At 54.3% G+C, this 13,690-nt stretch overlaps 4 protein-coding genes and 1 non-coding gene across 5 annotated transcripts; 3 read left to right on the top strand and 2 right to left on the bottom strand.

Moving 5' to 3' along the window:
* Window positions 1-2,582: 2,582 nt before the first annotated feature.
* On the bottom strand, window positions 2,583-3,671 carry PSV08DRAFT_404762 (uncharacterized protein; the record flags this gene model as incomplete). The annotated part of the gene is made up of 3 exons (XM_066093708.1): window positions 2,583-3,349; window positions 3,396-3,486; window positions 3,588-3,671. 3 exons carry the CDS (start codon window positions 3,669-3,671, stop codon window positions 2,583-2,585), a joined length of 942 nt encoding a protein of 313 aa, XP_065948206.1.
* A 243-nt stretch (window positions 3,672-3,914) lies between these two features.
* Window positions 3,915-5,171, top strand: PSV08DRAFT_328907 (uncharacterized protein; the record flags this gene model as incomplete). The annotated part of the gene is made up of 1 exon (XM_014225148.2): window positions 3,915-5,171. A coding segment is annotated over exon 1 (1,085 nt), but the record flags the coding sequence as incomplete, so codon positions are not given.
* Window positions 5,172-7,867: 2,696 nt separating this feature from the next.
* Window positions 7,868-10,092, bottom strand: PSV08DRAFT_229617 (P-loop containing nucleoside triphosphate hydrolase protein; the record flags this gene model as incomplete). The annotated part of the gene is made up of 3 exons (XM_014225147.1): window positions 7,868-8,369; window positions 8,428-9,585; window positions 9,648-10,092. 3 exons carry the CDS (start codon window positions 10,090-10,092, stop codon window positions 8,155-8,157), a joined length of 1,818 nt encoding a protein of 605 aa, XP_014080622.1. The 3' UTR covers window positions 7,868-8,154.
* Window positions 10,093-10,631: 539 nt separating this feature from the next.
* On the top strand, window positions 10,632-13,261 carry PSV08DRAFT_208885 (glycoside hydrolase). The gene is made up of 7 exons (XM_014225146.2): window positions 10,632-10,825; window positions 10,884-11,017; window positions 11,059-11,271; window positions 11,324-12,012; window positions 12,062-12,397; window positions 12,445-13,075; window positions 13,133-13,261. The coding sequence occupies exons 1-7, from the start codon at window positions 10,753-10,755 to the stop codon at window positions 13,157-13,159; spliced, it is 2,103 nt and encodes a 700-aa protein (XP_014080621.1). The 5' UTR covers window positions 10,632-10,752; the 3' UTR covers window positions 13,160-13,261.
* Window positions 13,262-13,539: 278 nt separating this feature from the next.
* Window positions 13,540-13,648, top strand: PSV08DRAFT_t61. Its single transcript has one exon. It is a non-coding gene; the product is annotated as a tRNA-Lys (tRNA).
* Window positions 13,649-13,690: the final 42 nt, after the last annotated feature.

Here is a 13,690-nt window from a genome sequence, read left to right as displayed (position 1 = left end):
AACGTAAGAGGCGCAGGCCTAGGGCCCAGATCACATGAGTGGCTTGCTGTTTACGAGCGGCAGCAAGTCCTCGAAAAAAAATGCTGCAGACAGTCAGCAACAGGGAGGGTGCAGTTCGCGCGCGAGAGCGAGAGCGAGAGGAGGGGTTGAATCCTATGTACCAAGTACACTCAGCGACCACTTTATACCAGAACCACTCATGTGCCCGTCTCTTAGGCCCGTTACACTGGTTCTCATGCCGTTGAGTCCACAATCACACCATCGGCGTGCTGGATTGAGTAAAAGTGCCCGTCTCAAAACAGACTGGTAGGCCACGACGGTCCCGCTTCGTGACGATGGCGTGCAGGGGGCCAAAGGGCCAGATCGGGTACGCCACTAGCTAGCGAGCCGTAGGCGCAGGCTGCGTGTTACAGCTGAGGGGGTTTGTACGGGTCGACAAGTGGTGCCGCGGGACGCAAGCCTATTCGTGGGCCTGCAACAGCGAGCCACTCGGAGTACCGTGCACACAACGGTTTCTGTTGCGTCTGGGTGTCATTTTTTGCTAGTACTTTTTGCATTCACTGTTCTGTATACGCAGAACAGTAGCAAAATCCAAAACATACTTGCCTATCCAACACTATCCAGTCTGCGCTGTCAGTCTAGGGGACAGAGCACGCTGCCATGAAATATGCACTCTTCTGCAGCAATACGTAAGCGGGCTGGTGCTTTGGCACTCCATTTGCCGAGTCTCTGATCTGACGTCTATATCCACATGGTAGGGGTCAGAAGGGGGCGTTCTGCAATGGAGCGTGTCACGCATCTAAGGACATGTGCGGCACGTTGCAACGCCCTGTCAACGGTCCTGACCATGGCCTGGATGGAGTTGCCCAATGGATATTTTGTCGACTACTGGCATGCTTCACAACATGTCACAGTCCATGGCACAGCATGTCTCTGCCCAGTTGGTACGCAGGCCACCAGCTTTGGTGAAACTGCTTTGGCCGTTTGTGCCAGTGCCTCCCCCCCATCACGTTGCCACCCCAAGACTGATCGGTATACCCAAGCACGCTAGGCATGCAAAATCCTCGACGGCTCTGTATGTATGTACATATGTACGCAACATGGGCATAGGTATATAAGTAGATAGGTAAGTTATAGCTTCGTATACGGTAGACCGCTGTGTGTCAGTAGGAAATTCTCCGAGACAGCTGTCATTTGTTGGGTTGGCGCTGGCCTTGTGAATGACTTGCAGCAGCCGGTTGAAGGCTTCCGGAGTGGCAGGATGAGGAAGTTGTATCATGTCAAATCAAACAAAGGCCATGTGTGATGGAAAGCTACCAGGTCGGGGTGCGAAACAATCACTGCTGTACTGCGTGTCATCCTTCCACAGCCGCATAGACAGGTCGATTGTCGCGCGGCATCGAGTGTGGCTGACTGTGCATATATGCATATTTTGTATCCATGGACGGTTCATGCGACCATAGTCGTCGTTGTCGTTGTCGTTGTCGTTGTCGTCGTCGTCGTCGTCGTCGACATTGTGTGGTTTGCAGTTTCGTAGTTTTCAATTTTGCAATGAGCCATGGTTGACCGGTCAAGGCAAGAATACTCGAAGCGCCATGTAATCAATGAACTATCTACGCGACGGCAATGCTTGGCAGAGATAGTAGGATACTAGCTACCGACGTTGACCCACTATCTAGAGGTCAACGAGGCCTCCAATCTTGGTCGGCACACGCACGGGATATCTCACCATGTGGAGGCAGGCGAATCAGACGTTGGGACATGTTCACGCAGAAGCGAGCATCATGGTAGTCGTGTGGCCCGCTTTGCAAAAGACGTACGAGGGCGGTTGATTATGCCCATACGCGGCATAGTGCAATTGCTCGACGTATAATTGCCTCTTGCTATAGCTCGACTTTTTAATCGGGCCTCTACGCTGGCCAAAGTGCTGGAGCAAGTCATAGTTTGCGGCGCCTGAGTAGCATGCCGCAAAGGGAATCCATGTCTTGAAGTAGCAGTCGGTCGGTGGTAGACGCCGACAAGGGCCCAATGGGCATTTGGCCGCACAAGGCACGGTCGATCAAAAAAGCATGACCCAAGAGATGGAATCGACTCGACTGCTGGGATTCCGAAAATCCCAGCGGTGAGCGCTGACAGGCGAGCGGAAGCGGGGACTGGATCTGAGGGATTGGGCATAGGCGCCGATGGACGGACAAAGAGTAAGTTCCTGTTACGAATGGGATTGAGGCCGCCAGACACATTGAAACGAGAGTCGCGATGCAAAGTTTATCAGGCCGACAGGCAGGCATAAGACGGGAAGCGTGCAGGAGGGACGCTGGCGGCACAGGACGGGACAGGCGAGGCTTATGCTGGGAAGGGGGGAGGAACGGACGGGACAATGGGTGTGGGCGGAGGTGTCCATGTTTGTTCTGCTGTCGCGTCGCATCGCATCGACAGGCCTGGAAAGCGTCTGCCACTGCCACCATGGCACACTATGGGGACAATGGCACAGAATACGAGGGCGACTGGAGCCGTGTGTGGGCAGGCGGGCAGGTGGCAGAGAGGCCTTGGCTTGGCTCGGTTTGCCGGATGGGCGTCCGCGCTCAGCCAGGTCGTAGGCTGGCGTGGATCGGAGGCGTGCATGGCCGGCCGGCCTCGACGCAGCAGCAGTGGCATGCCATGATTCGCATGCCGGGGTGGGTGTGCAGGGCCTGCAGAGGCGACGCAGTGTCTTGATTGTGGGCGCCGAGAGGCACAGTGACACGGGCAGCCGACAGCAGCCGCCCTAGGCTTGCTTTGCCTCTGCCTCGTCGCGCGCCCGTTCCCTCGCATGGAGGTGGGCGGGCAGGGCAGGGAACAAGGAAGAATCTGCAGCTAGCAGCCCATGGGCGGGGGTGGTCGGGGGGCCGTGGGCACAGAGGTTCAGGTACATCTCCCGCGGTGGAGCGCATGAGTTTCGCAATCAAACAAGTGCGAGTCGACGGAGGAGCATGGCGCTGGGCCCCTTTGGGGGAGGCTGCGGGTGTTGGTGTTGGCGATGGTGGGTGTGTGTGTGAGGTGTAAGTGTTTAGGTGGTGGTGTGGTGTGGTGTGGTGGGCGTTGGCGTTGGCGTTGGCGTTGCGGGTCGAGGTGAGAGAAAAAAAGATCGAGGGATAATAATACGGCGTTTGACTGTATGTACCATGTGCGGAGGTGTGGATGTACGTGTGGATGTACGTACGCCTGTATGTATGTAGTATGTATGGATATGAATGGATGAGTGTGTCTGGACGGATGGCTGGATGGGTCAATGGACTGGACACGGCGCGGGGCCCAATCCTCTGGCGCGCCGGCGCGCAGTGGACCGGCACAGCCAAACCGGGCGGCGACGCTGCAGAGACGATGATTCCATGTCGCTATACTATGTACACACATACGGCCGTGGCCAGCTCTTGGTGGTGTCGTTCGCAGCGCAGGGATTGCTGACGTTGGCTCTACTGCGGCGAACATCAGTGGGGTGCTGGGCTGCTAAGAGAAATAATTAGCAGCCTTCACTCCATCATAATCCACTCTTTTCCCTCGCCCGTCGCTCTCGCCCTCGCCCTCCTCCACACCCCGCCAACACCTACCACCCCGACACTGCTCACCCTCTTCCCCCTCCCCCCCTCCCCCCATCCACCCCCATCTCTCGTGCCGCCGTCTCGAACGTGCATCACCACCCTCTGTCCCTCGACGACGCTCAGTCCTGCCCCTGACGCATCCCCCGCCTGCCGACAACAGCGGTGCGCAGCTTGGCTCGCGCCTCGGCCTGATTGGACGATAGCCGGACGGGCCCCATCACCCTCCTACTCTCTGCCTGCTGGCCTGCTCTCCCTTGGTTCTGCTCCCAGACCCCTCACCAGCAGAGGCCACCGCCCATTGGCAACCAGGATTCGCCCGCCCGCACCTTATAGTCCCTCACTGTCGCTTCTCTCGACCCACGGGTGTCTCTGACTTTGCATCTTGCTCAACTGCACCTGTCCACCTTCGTTTATCTCCGTCGATCCCCGCGGGACCCTCATCCGGCCCACTATTTCCCACCACGCCTCTCTGCTCTCTTCTGCCCTGCCCTACCGGCAATGGACACAATGAACTCCTTCACCTCCTTTGTCAACCCCCAGGACCTGGAGAACCACGGCGCCGGCGACTTCCAGGACTCGTTCTGGCAGATGCGCATCGACCACACCGGCTTCCCCCAGCCCTACGATGCCGCCGTCATGACCTCGACCGCCGACCGCACCAGCAGCAGGAAACAGGACTCGGCCCTCGACCTCACCTCCTTCTCCAGCCAGACCTACCCATGCATCCGCCCAGAAGACGACTTCACCACCTTTGTCAACACGGCCCAGTCAACCCCAACATCCAACACGCCCTCGCCCCACGAGACCTTCATCTTCAGCAATGCCAATTCGCCCGGCGACTTCAACCGGGAACAGAGTCAGACGAGCTCACCCGAAACGTGTGCTGACTCCCTGCCCACTGATACCTGGCCTGCTATCCACATTCCTCAGCCAATCAAGCAGTCGACCGTCTCCATTGCTCTCGACAAGAACAAGAACCGCGCTGAAACACAAATCAAGACTACTGTCACTATGGATCCCCTCTCCCCCCACTACCAATGGATACGCTTCCCCCGTCAAAATCTTGCAAAGCCAAAACAAATGGCCAGCACTGAAGAAGTCGAGGCAAACGAAAAGAACAACAGCACCACCCGCTTGCAACTGACTCTGGTCTTGGCAACTGCTGTTGACAAGCCAGAGGGCCTGGAGCGTGCTTTCCGTCGTGCACGGGGCGATGAGCCAACCCCGCGTCGCCCGCGTGGAGTCGCCATTACCGACATTGCCAAAGAAGACCGATGCCACCCTCAGAACGGCGGCGCAGTCATCATCTGCGAGGGCTGCAAAGAGCGTGAGGCTAAGAGGTTCAACCGCAAGAAGAAGCGGGAAGCAGACGATGAGAAAGAGTGGTCGAGCTACGAAGATGACCGCATCATCATGATCAACGAGAAGGAGTTCAAGAGGTGGCAGGACAATGACAGCCCAGACTTCTCTTCCGCTGCAAAGAAGGTTGAGTTCGTCATGCGAATTACATGTTACTGCAGGCATCAAGAAGACAAGTCGCCGGTTGGCTATCGCGTGATTTTTACCTTCAAGGACGCCAATGATCACTTGCTCGCCCAAGAGATTTCTGAGATTGTTCAAATCACAGACGACCACAAGAACAAAGAGAACCCATCAGAGACTCTGAGTGCTCTGACCATCCCCACGGGTCCCCATGAGGCCATGCCTATGCAGTATGCGGTTCCCATATCAGAATACTCTCCTACTGTCTGCAGTAGCCAGTACTCGCTACCCACTACCCCCATTGTTCCCCAGACACCAGGCTTGCCCCACTCGCAGAGTGTCTTCTTTCCACGAGAAGCACAGTACTCTCGAATGATGGGCTCTACTATGGCCGCCCAGGCATCCAACCAAACTGGTATGGGTTTCTACGGCACTGGCATGCCTGCACCCCCGCCGACGCAGCAATATGCCAACCACCAACGGGGACAAAGCTACTTCCCACCGACCATGCTGAGTCCGACAGGAGAACAGGTACCTAGTCAGAACGGCTACGCGCTTCAGCGCCCTCATTCGTTGGATAGCTTCCCACAGACGTTCAACTTTCAGTTCCCAGCACAACCATCATACCCACAAATGTACTCGTCCCAGCCTCCATCTCGGGCCACGTCGCGACCAGCATCGCCAACATGGGATCAAGGAAGGGGCGCCAAAAAGATGCGTGCCCAGCCGGGATTCATGTTGTATGAAGATTTCGAAGAGTGAAATCTCCATGACACGAAAGTACGAATTATGAACACACCTAAAAAAAACAACAACAACCTAGCAACATGCATAGCGGGCATTATGAGCGGCGTTCAAGGCATGTATTGTAATAGTGGGTGACGAATTTGGGAGGAGTATTGGGTCATTACGGAACAGCTCCGCGTGTAGTCTTTGGCACGCTTCTATTCATCGGCACTTGTGGCACCATGGGCTTCGGCCAAATTGGTCCTGGGAAGATGTGTTTTGACCAATGAGGTCCGTCACACTTAGGTTTTCAACATGAATGCCCAGAATGCTCGTCTTTTTCGATTTTGGAGAGGCTTACGGATTGAGAGCCATAGAAGTTTTCGCGGTCTTTTTCCTTACTTGTTGGATACTACGATTTTAATTTTTAGACTAACACCCCTTTTATTTTCGTACCAAATTCTATACATTGGTTGTTGTTGTTTCCCTTCGCAGGGACAATAACAGATTTGATACATTGTCATATTAGGTGTGAGTGTGTGAGCGCTTGCACCTTTCAGCTGTCCATGTCCGTCGCACCTTCCCTTCGCAGGTCCACGACGCACATTGTCCCACATGCAGGCGTGCGTATCTGTTTCGCCGAAGAGCGAGCGACTTTGTTCGTGGGGCCCCCTTGTCTGTGCATTGTCCATAGTAGTCTGTCACATCATCCGCACTCTTCTCGCGCTTGCGCAATCCAATCTGTCTGCATCAGCCAGTTAGTCCGTCTGCGTCCGTTACCTCCCCCCCTCCCATGAAGCGCGTTTAGTCAGTCGATTCAGTAAGACCGTCCCCATTCTTTTTCCTCCCGGACTCTTCCGTTTGCGCCGCTGGTGACTACTTGCTATCAGCAAAAAATGAGGTCGATCTTCACCATTGCCTCTGTAACTAATGATCCGTTTGCCTCACTCTTATCTTTCCTGCTCTCTCCGCACCGCTTCACTTGCATTACATACGTACATACCACCACCCCGAAAGAGAGAGAAAAGGTAAAAAAAAACAAAGCATGTAAGCACATACGGATTACTTCTCAAACTAACTTCTAACACTTGATCGCCTCCTCTTCCCACCTCTCTCTCTCCCCGCCCCCAAGACTATTTAAAATATACACGCGCAAACTCTAGCAAACCTAGCTTCCCCCCCCCCCCCCCCCCCCCCCTAGCACTTAGCTAGATAAGCGTCGTTGCTCTCTCGCTTCCATTACCCCCCCCCTCTCTCTCTGCCTCGCCTTTCCCCGCCCTTGCTCTATTAATTTCCATCACATGATCTGGGCCTAAACCCCGAACCATCCATCTACCTAGTATACGCGCACTTTTGGCGCATTACGCCGGTTTTATTGCCGTAAAAGTAAAAAATTTCCCCACCACACATCTCGACGATGCTTGTTAAGCAAAAAAAAAGGCAAATTGATTGGGGGGGGGGGAATGCCCCGAGGAAAAGGTAGCTAGGGTTTGAGGGAGGCCCGCCGCGGGAAGTACCGGTCGGTTTGCGAGTACTTATATAGGCGCAGCTTGATGTGTATGTATGTATGTATGATCGGAGATTTGTACTTGATGGGGATGTTTCTGTGCGGGGAGAAGGTTAATGCAGGTATGCGTGAGTGACGTAAGTTTTTAGGGAGTGAGATATGGAAAGGGAGGGACATGGTTGCCGGATTTGATTGAGTCGAAACTTTACCGGGTAGATTGATACGAGCGGTTCGTATCAAGGGCGGAGGAGAGGGTAAGAACGGGAGGGGAGGGATGGGTGAAAGTAGTGAATGGAGAGTGAAGCGGGGAGTTCAAGAGTTGGTAACACAGAGTATGAAAACTGACGAGGGTTGATAAATATCCATATATTGATCCAATGAACTTTCCCACATGTCTCATATCTGACCGGGCAGAATAAGTAGTAACTCCTAGTAGCTGATTCCAAAAAACGATTTCGGTATCCGCCAATGCAAGCAAGGGACTCGTTGATACATAACGGCGTGAAAAAAAAAGCTTTGCCAAAAAATTACCCATCCAATGAGAAAAAATCGACAAGAGAAAAAAACACGAACAAAAAGGCGGATAACAGTACTGGAAAACCCATGCTAAAAAAAAAACCTAAGAACCGTGATGGAGAAGGTCTGGCGACTACTACAGCCGACTCACCACACCTCACACCACTCGCGAAGCCGAAACGCTTAGCTTTTCCTTGCCCGGAGCGCTGGCAACGGGCCGAAGCCGCTTGGGTCGTATCGGAGGGAAGGCAGATCGACTATAATAGCATGCATGGTTCCAAGTATGCGCCATGCACGGCAAATGCAAACAGGTGGGTGACACAAAGTCCATGTGGTTCGCATAGGCTAAAAGCCTGCGGCGCCAGCTTTCCTGTACTCCTGGAAGTTGTTGACCATGAGGATTGATGGGTCTTCGTGGCGGCGAAGCTCTTCTTCCCATTTCTCTTCTTCTTGTGCGTGTGTGGCTTCGAAGGCGGCGGATTGGCCTCGGTGGAAGTATAGTGGTGCGCGCTTGAGGAGGGCGACGTCTTGTGTTACGAGGATGTGCTTGACGCTTGATCCTGTGGTCTTGTTAGAAAACTCATGTCACTCTTCGGTTTGAGAACAATGAATACATACCAGGTGTCTCGTACTTGGCTTGTAGGAGGAGCTGATCAACAATGTGTCGCAACCCACGAGCACCAGTACCCATCTTGCTGGCTTTGCGTGCGATTTCCCGCAAAGCCCCAGTTGTGAAGCGCAGCTCAATGTTTCTAAGATACGACTTGTGCTCTTCCTGTCGAATGAGACTGTCCTTGGGCTCAGTGAGTACGCGAACCAGGGCGTCTTCATCCAGGGCTGCTACTGCACAAACAGTGGGTATCCTGCCGATAAGCTCAGGGATCATGCCAAATTTCTGCAAGTCTTCTGGCTGCACATGGTCAAGCACATTGACCTTGTCTTCCTTTACGACTTGGCTGATGCCAAAAGGGTTTGGCACGTCTGACTTTGGTGGGACAAAGAAAGGTGCGTCCTTTTTGAACAACTCGGCCTCTGGACCCCTCAACATGGTACCGTCAGCGGCCGCATGTGCGCTGGATGACCGTATTGACGCTCCAAAGCCCATGCCACTTTTAGATTTTCGGTCGAGGATGATCTTGTGGAGGTTTGAGAATGCGCCGGTACATATGAAGAGGATATTGTCAGTTCGGATGTTGAAGACCTCGCCCTTACTTGCTCCGGGGCCGGGAGGTTGAGGCGTGTCCATTCTACCAGTGCCACCTGGTCTGTTGGCGCTCTTCTCTGGCTTGGCCTGCACCTGGACGGTAGTGCCCTCGATGATCTTGAGCAGGGCTTGTTGGACGCCCTCTCCGCCAACGTCCTTGCCATATGATATCTTTGTGCCAGCAATCTTGTCAATCTCATCCAGCACTATGATGCCATGCTCGGTTGCTTCAATGTCATAGTTTGCAGCAGAGAACAAACGAGCTACACATGATTCCACATCATCGCCAATGTATCCAGCCTGTGTGAAGGTGGTGCAGTCAGACATGGAGATGGGCAGGCCCAGTGTCTTTGCCAGTGTCTTGCACATGAGGGTTTTGCCTACACCTGTTGGGCCGAGTATGAGCACATTGGACTTTTCTATCAGCAGCTGGTGGTCGCTGGTGTCAAGTAACGAGTCAGGGTCTGCCGGCGAGTCCGACGCCGGCCGATACGCTGGGGCTTCGCTGAACGATTGCGGGTCATTGTGATTGTGCAATTCTACGGTAGACTGCTGGCCCGGGAACTCGTCTACTGCATTTATCAGTCGCGTGATCAGGTTGGTGGCAGAGCCAAGGCGTGAGAGTTGCATGTACCTTCTACAGGGTGGCGGAAGACGGACGCCCTCCTCTGGGCCTGGGCCTCCAACCTGGCCTGCTCCTGCTGCTGTCGCTTGAGCTCGTGTATGCGCAGATGGTGCTCATGGACCGCCACGCTCAGGACTATCTTTGCGCGGTCCTGGTCGACAACGAATTGGTCGAGATGCTGGCGGAGGACCTTGGGCGTGATGAGCCCGGCCCCGACACTGCTTGCGCCGCCCAGCGGGCCCCGGGTTGGCTGGTCCGGCTCATAGAAGGACGAGAAGCCCTGGCCGCTAAAGTCGGATCGATGAAATCTCGACGACTTGCGCGCGTGTGACAGCGGCAGGGACAGCGGCAGGCGGGTGGCGCGCGAGATGCTGTAGAGCGCAAGGTAGGAGGCGCGTGCCTGTGGCGAGACAGCAGCGGGGAGGGCGCGCTGGAGCGGCCTGGAAAGGAGCATGGTGAGTGAGATGGGCATGCCGAGGGCTTCACATGACAGGAGTCTCTGCGTGTATGTATATATAGTCGTGGGAACACCGAGCACAAGTCACGAGCGCTATTCAATAGCCCCAAGGCGGCTGTGGCAGTAACCGTGGTTGAGCGAGCTTGTGTCTCCACGTCGAGCTGAGATGCGGGGGAAGCTCCCCACGGCAGCCGATGCCGATAGTAGGGGACTCGTTGCCGCGCAGTGGAAGCGTAGCCGCCAAAGGGCTCCGCGACGCCTGTTGCAGTTAGCCCTCGCCCCTCGCCCCTCGCCCGCCGCCGGCAGGCTGAGCAGCGGAGAATTGTGCGCGAGACTCGCTGGGCATTGTGCTGCGCCCGCTGTTGGGACAGGTGGCGGGGCGCGATGCCTTATCCAGCCGCCAGCGAGCTATGACGTTGTGTCGTTGGGTCAACGCTCTTTCGTTGAGTCCTGCCCTGCGCTGGAAGCGGGTTAATGACCCCGCAAAAAGGAAATGATTTCTCCTGCAGATAGCCTATGGGCCTCGTGTTTTTGCCATTGCTCTTTTAAATAGCTGCGCAATTGCACAGTCGCTTGCCGCTGTCTTGCCCTTGACAGCAATCCCCTCTCTGTATCCTTTGCGCGCCTGACAACGCCCCATCCCACCCCACACACACGATGGAGCTCAACCAAGCTGCAGCAAACTCGACGACGAGCGATGCACCGGGCGAGATACCCAACGATGGAACCGGTACGCGCTGCCCGTGCCCATGCCCCGCGCAATTGACTGATCTGGCTGCTGTCCACAGGCATCATCAAACTCGACGGCTATCTAGAGCCCTTCAAAGACTCCCTCAAGCGCCGCTTCTCAAAGGCCCAGGAATGGATCAAGACAATCAACGCGACAGAGGGCGGCCTGGACAAGTTCTCGCGGGCACGTAGCGTGTCTGTCTCGCTGCCGTGCAGTCACTGACCAGCTTGCAGGGTTTCGAAAGGTTCGGCTTCAATGTCCAGCCCAATGGCGATGTCGTATACCGCGAATGGGCTCCCAATGCCCTGCGGGCCTACCTCATTGGCGACTTCAACAACTGGGACCGCGATGCGACGCCCATGACCAAGAACGACTTCGGTGTCTTCGAGGTCACGGTCCCTAACAAGAACGGCCAGCCTGCCATCCCCCACGACTCCAAGATCAAGGTACAATGGTTATGCATCCTCAGCCCATCTCACAGCTGACAGAAACAACCAGGTCTCGTTTGTAACACCCAACGACCACGCCCGCCAGGAGCGCCTCCCTGCCTGGATCACCCGAGTAACCCAAGACCTGAGCGTCTCCCCCGTATACGATGCCCGCTTCTGGAACCCTCCCCAGAAGTATGTGTGGAAGAACCAGCGCCCGCCAAAGCCCAAGAGTGCGCGAATCTACGAGGCCCACGTTGGTATATCCTCACCCGAGCCCAAGGTTGCTACATACAAGGAGTTCACACAAAACATCCTCCCACGAATCCAGCGCCTGGGATACAACACTATACAGTTGATGGCGGTCATGGAGCATGCCTACTATGCCAGTTTTGGATACCAGATCAACAGCTTCTTCGCTGCAAGCAGCCGATATGGTCTTCCAGATGACCTCAAGGAGCTCATTGACACGGCGCACGGCATGGGCATCACAGTGTTGCTCGATATGGTGCACAGCCACGCATCCAAGAACGTACTTGATGGCCTGAACATGTTTGACGGCAGCGACCATCTGTACTTCCATTCTGGTCCAAAGGGACGACATGACCTATGGGACAGCAGACTGTTCAACTATGGCCACCATGAGGTGCTGCGCTTCCTTCTCAGCAACTTGCGCTTCTGGATGGAGGAGTACCGTTTTGATGGCTTCCGATTCGACGGAGTCACCAGTATGCTGTACACTCATCACGGCATTGGAACGTGAGTATGGACAGTTTTCCTATACCTGCATATACTGACACTCTTATAGGGGCTTCTCTGGTGGCTACCACGAGTACTTTGGCGATTCAGTAGACGAGGAAGCAGTCGTCTATCTCATGCTTGCCAACGAGCTATTGCACAACCTTTACCCTGACTCCATCACGATCGCTGAAGACGTCTCTGGTATGCCTGGTCTCTGTGTGTCACTCTCCCTGGGTGGCATAGGGTTCGACTACAGATTAGCCATGGCGGTACCAGATCTTTACATCAAGTGGTTGAAGGAGAAGCAGGACATTGACTGGGACATGGGCGCCCTTGTCTTTACGCTGACAAACCGACGCCATGGCGAGAAGACCATTGCCTATGCCGAGAGCCACGACCAAGCGTAAGTCAACTCCAACATGTTCACAATTACATGCTGACACAACACAGACTTGTGGGAGACAAGACACTTCTCTTCTGGCTCTGTGATGCACAAATGTATACCAACATGTCAACGCTCACGGAGCTGACACCTGTAATTGACAGGGGTCTGTCGCTGCACAAAATGATCCGATTGATCACTCATGGCCTCGGAGGTGAAGGTTATCTCAACTTTGAGGGCAATGAGTTTGGCCACCCAGAGTGGCTAGACTTCCCCCGTGAAGGCAACAACAACAGCTTCCACTACGCTCGTCGTCAATTCAATCTCCCGGATGACGACCTCCTCCGTTACAAGTTCCTGAACGACTTTGACAGCAAGATGCAGTGGACCGAGGAGAAGTACGGCTGGCTCCACTCGCCACAAGCCTACGTCAGTCTCAAGCACGAAGGCGACAAGGTCATTGTGTTTGAGCGCGCTGGCCTGCTGTGGATCTTCAACTTCCATCCTCAGAACAGCTTTACCGACTACCGTGTTGGTGTTGAGCAGGAGGGCACTTATAAGATTGTACTGAGCACCGATAGCAAGATTTATGGTGGCCACGGAAACGTGGATGAATCAACCAGGTTCTTCACTACTCCGTTCGCCTGGAACAACAGAAAGAACTTTTTGCAAGTTTACATTCCCAGCAGGACTGCCATTGTAAGCCACGCTTCTCTCGCTACAAGTACATCATACATCATGCTAACGAATAACCAGGTCCTTGCTCTTGAAAACACTTTGTAGACTGCTTGATGTTAGATAAGCGATATCAGCCAGAATGATTAGCGGCATTTATTATAGAGCGAATAGATATGCAATGAAATGATACCAGCTCCTGTCATCAACACATTCTTGGCTATGATGTAGCAGAAAGTAATGCGCATCATGTCCGAGTTACAAATCGTACCGTCGTGCTGGTTCACGCTAAATTTTACGTGCATGTTGGGTGATGAGAATTGGCGGGGCTAATGGTTGAACCGCGGAACGAAAATTTCTCTTCCGCCAATACCGGTGTCATTCGAGATTGGATAGCGGGAGAACTTGAGCATCGCATAGTTTTTGTGATTCAAATCTTCACATCAATATATTTTATAAAACTGAAAACCTCCATCGAAACAGCAATAGCCCGGCTAGCTCAATCGGTAGAGCGTGAGACTCTTAGTCTTTCACGGTCTAACAGACACGATTACTCAGTACATCTCAAGGTTGTGGGTTCGACCCCCACGTCGGGCTTGTACGTTTTCTTTTTTTTGCTCTCATCCAGTCCTCTTTCAT

This window comes from Bipolaris maydis, assembly GCF_028858645.1.
Source record: "Bipolaris maydis strain C4 unplaced genomic scaffold PSV08scaffold_14, whole genome shotgun sequence".
NCBI classification, from domain to species: Eukaryota; Fungi; Ascomycota; class Dothideomycetes; order Pleosporales; family Pleosporaceae; genus Bipolaris; species Bipolaris maydis.
This window is presented reverse-complemented; position numbering and strand designations above follow the sequence as displayed.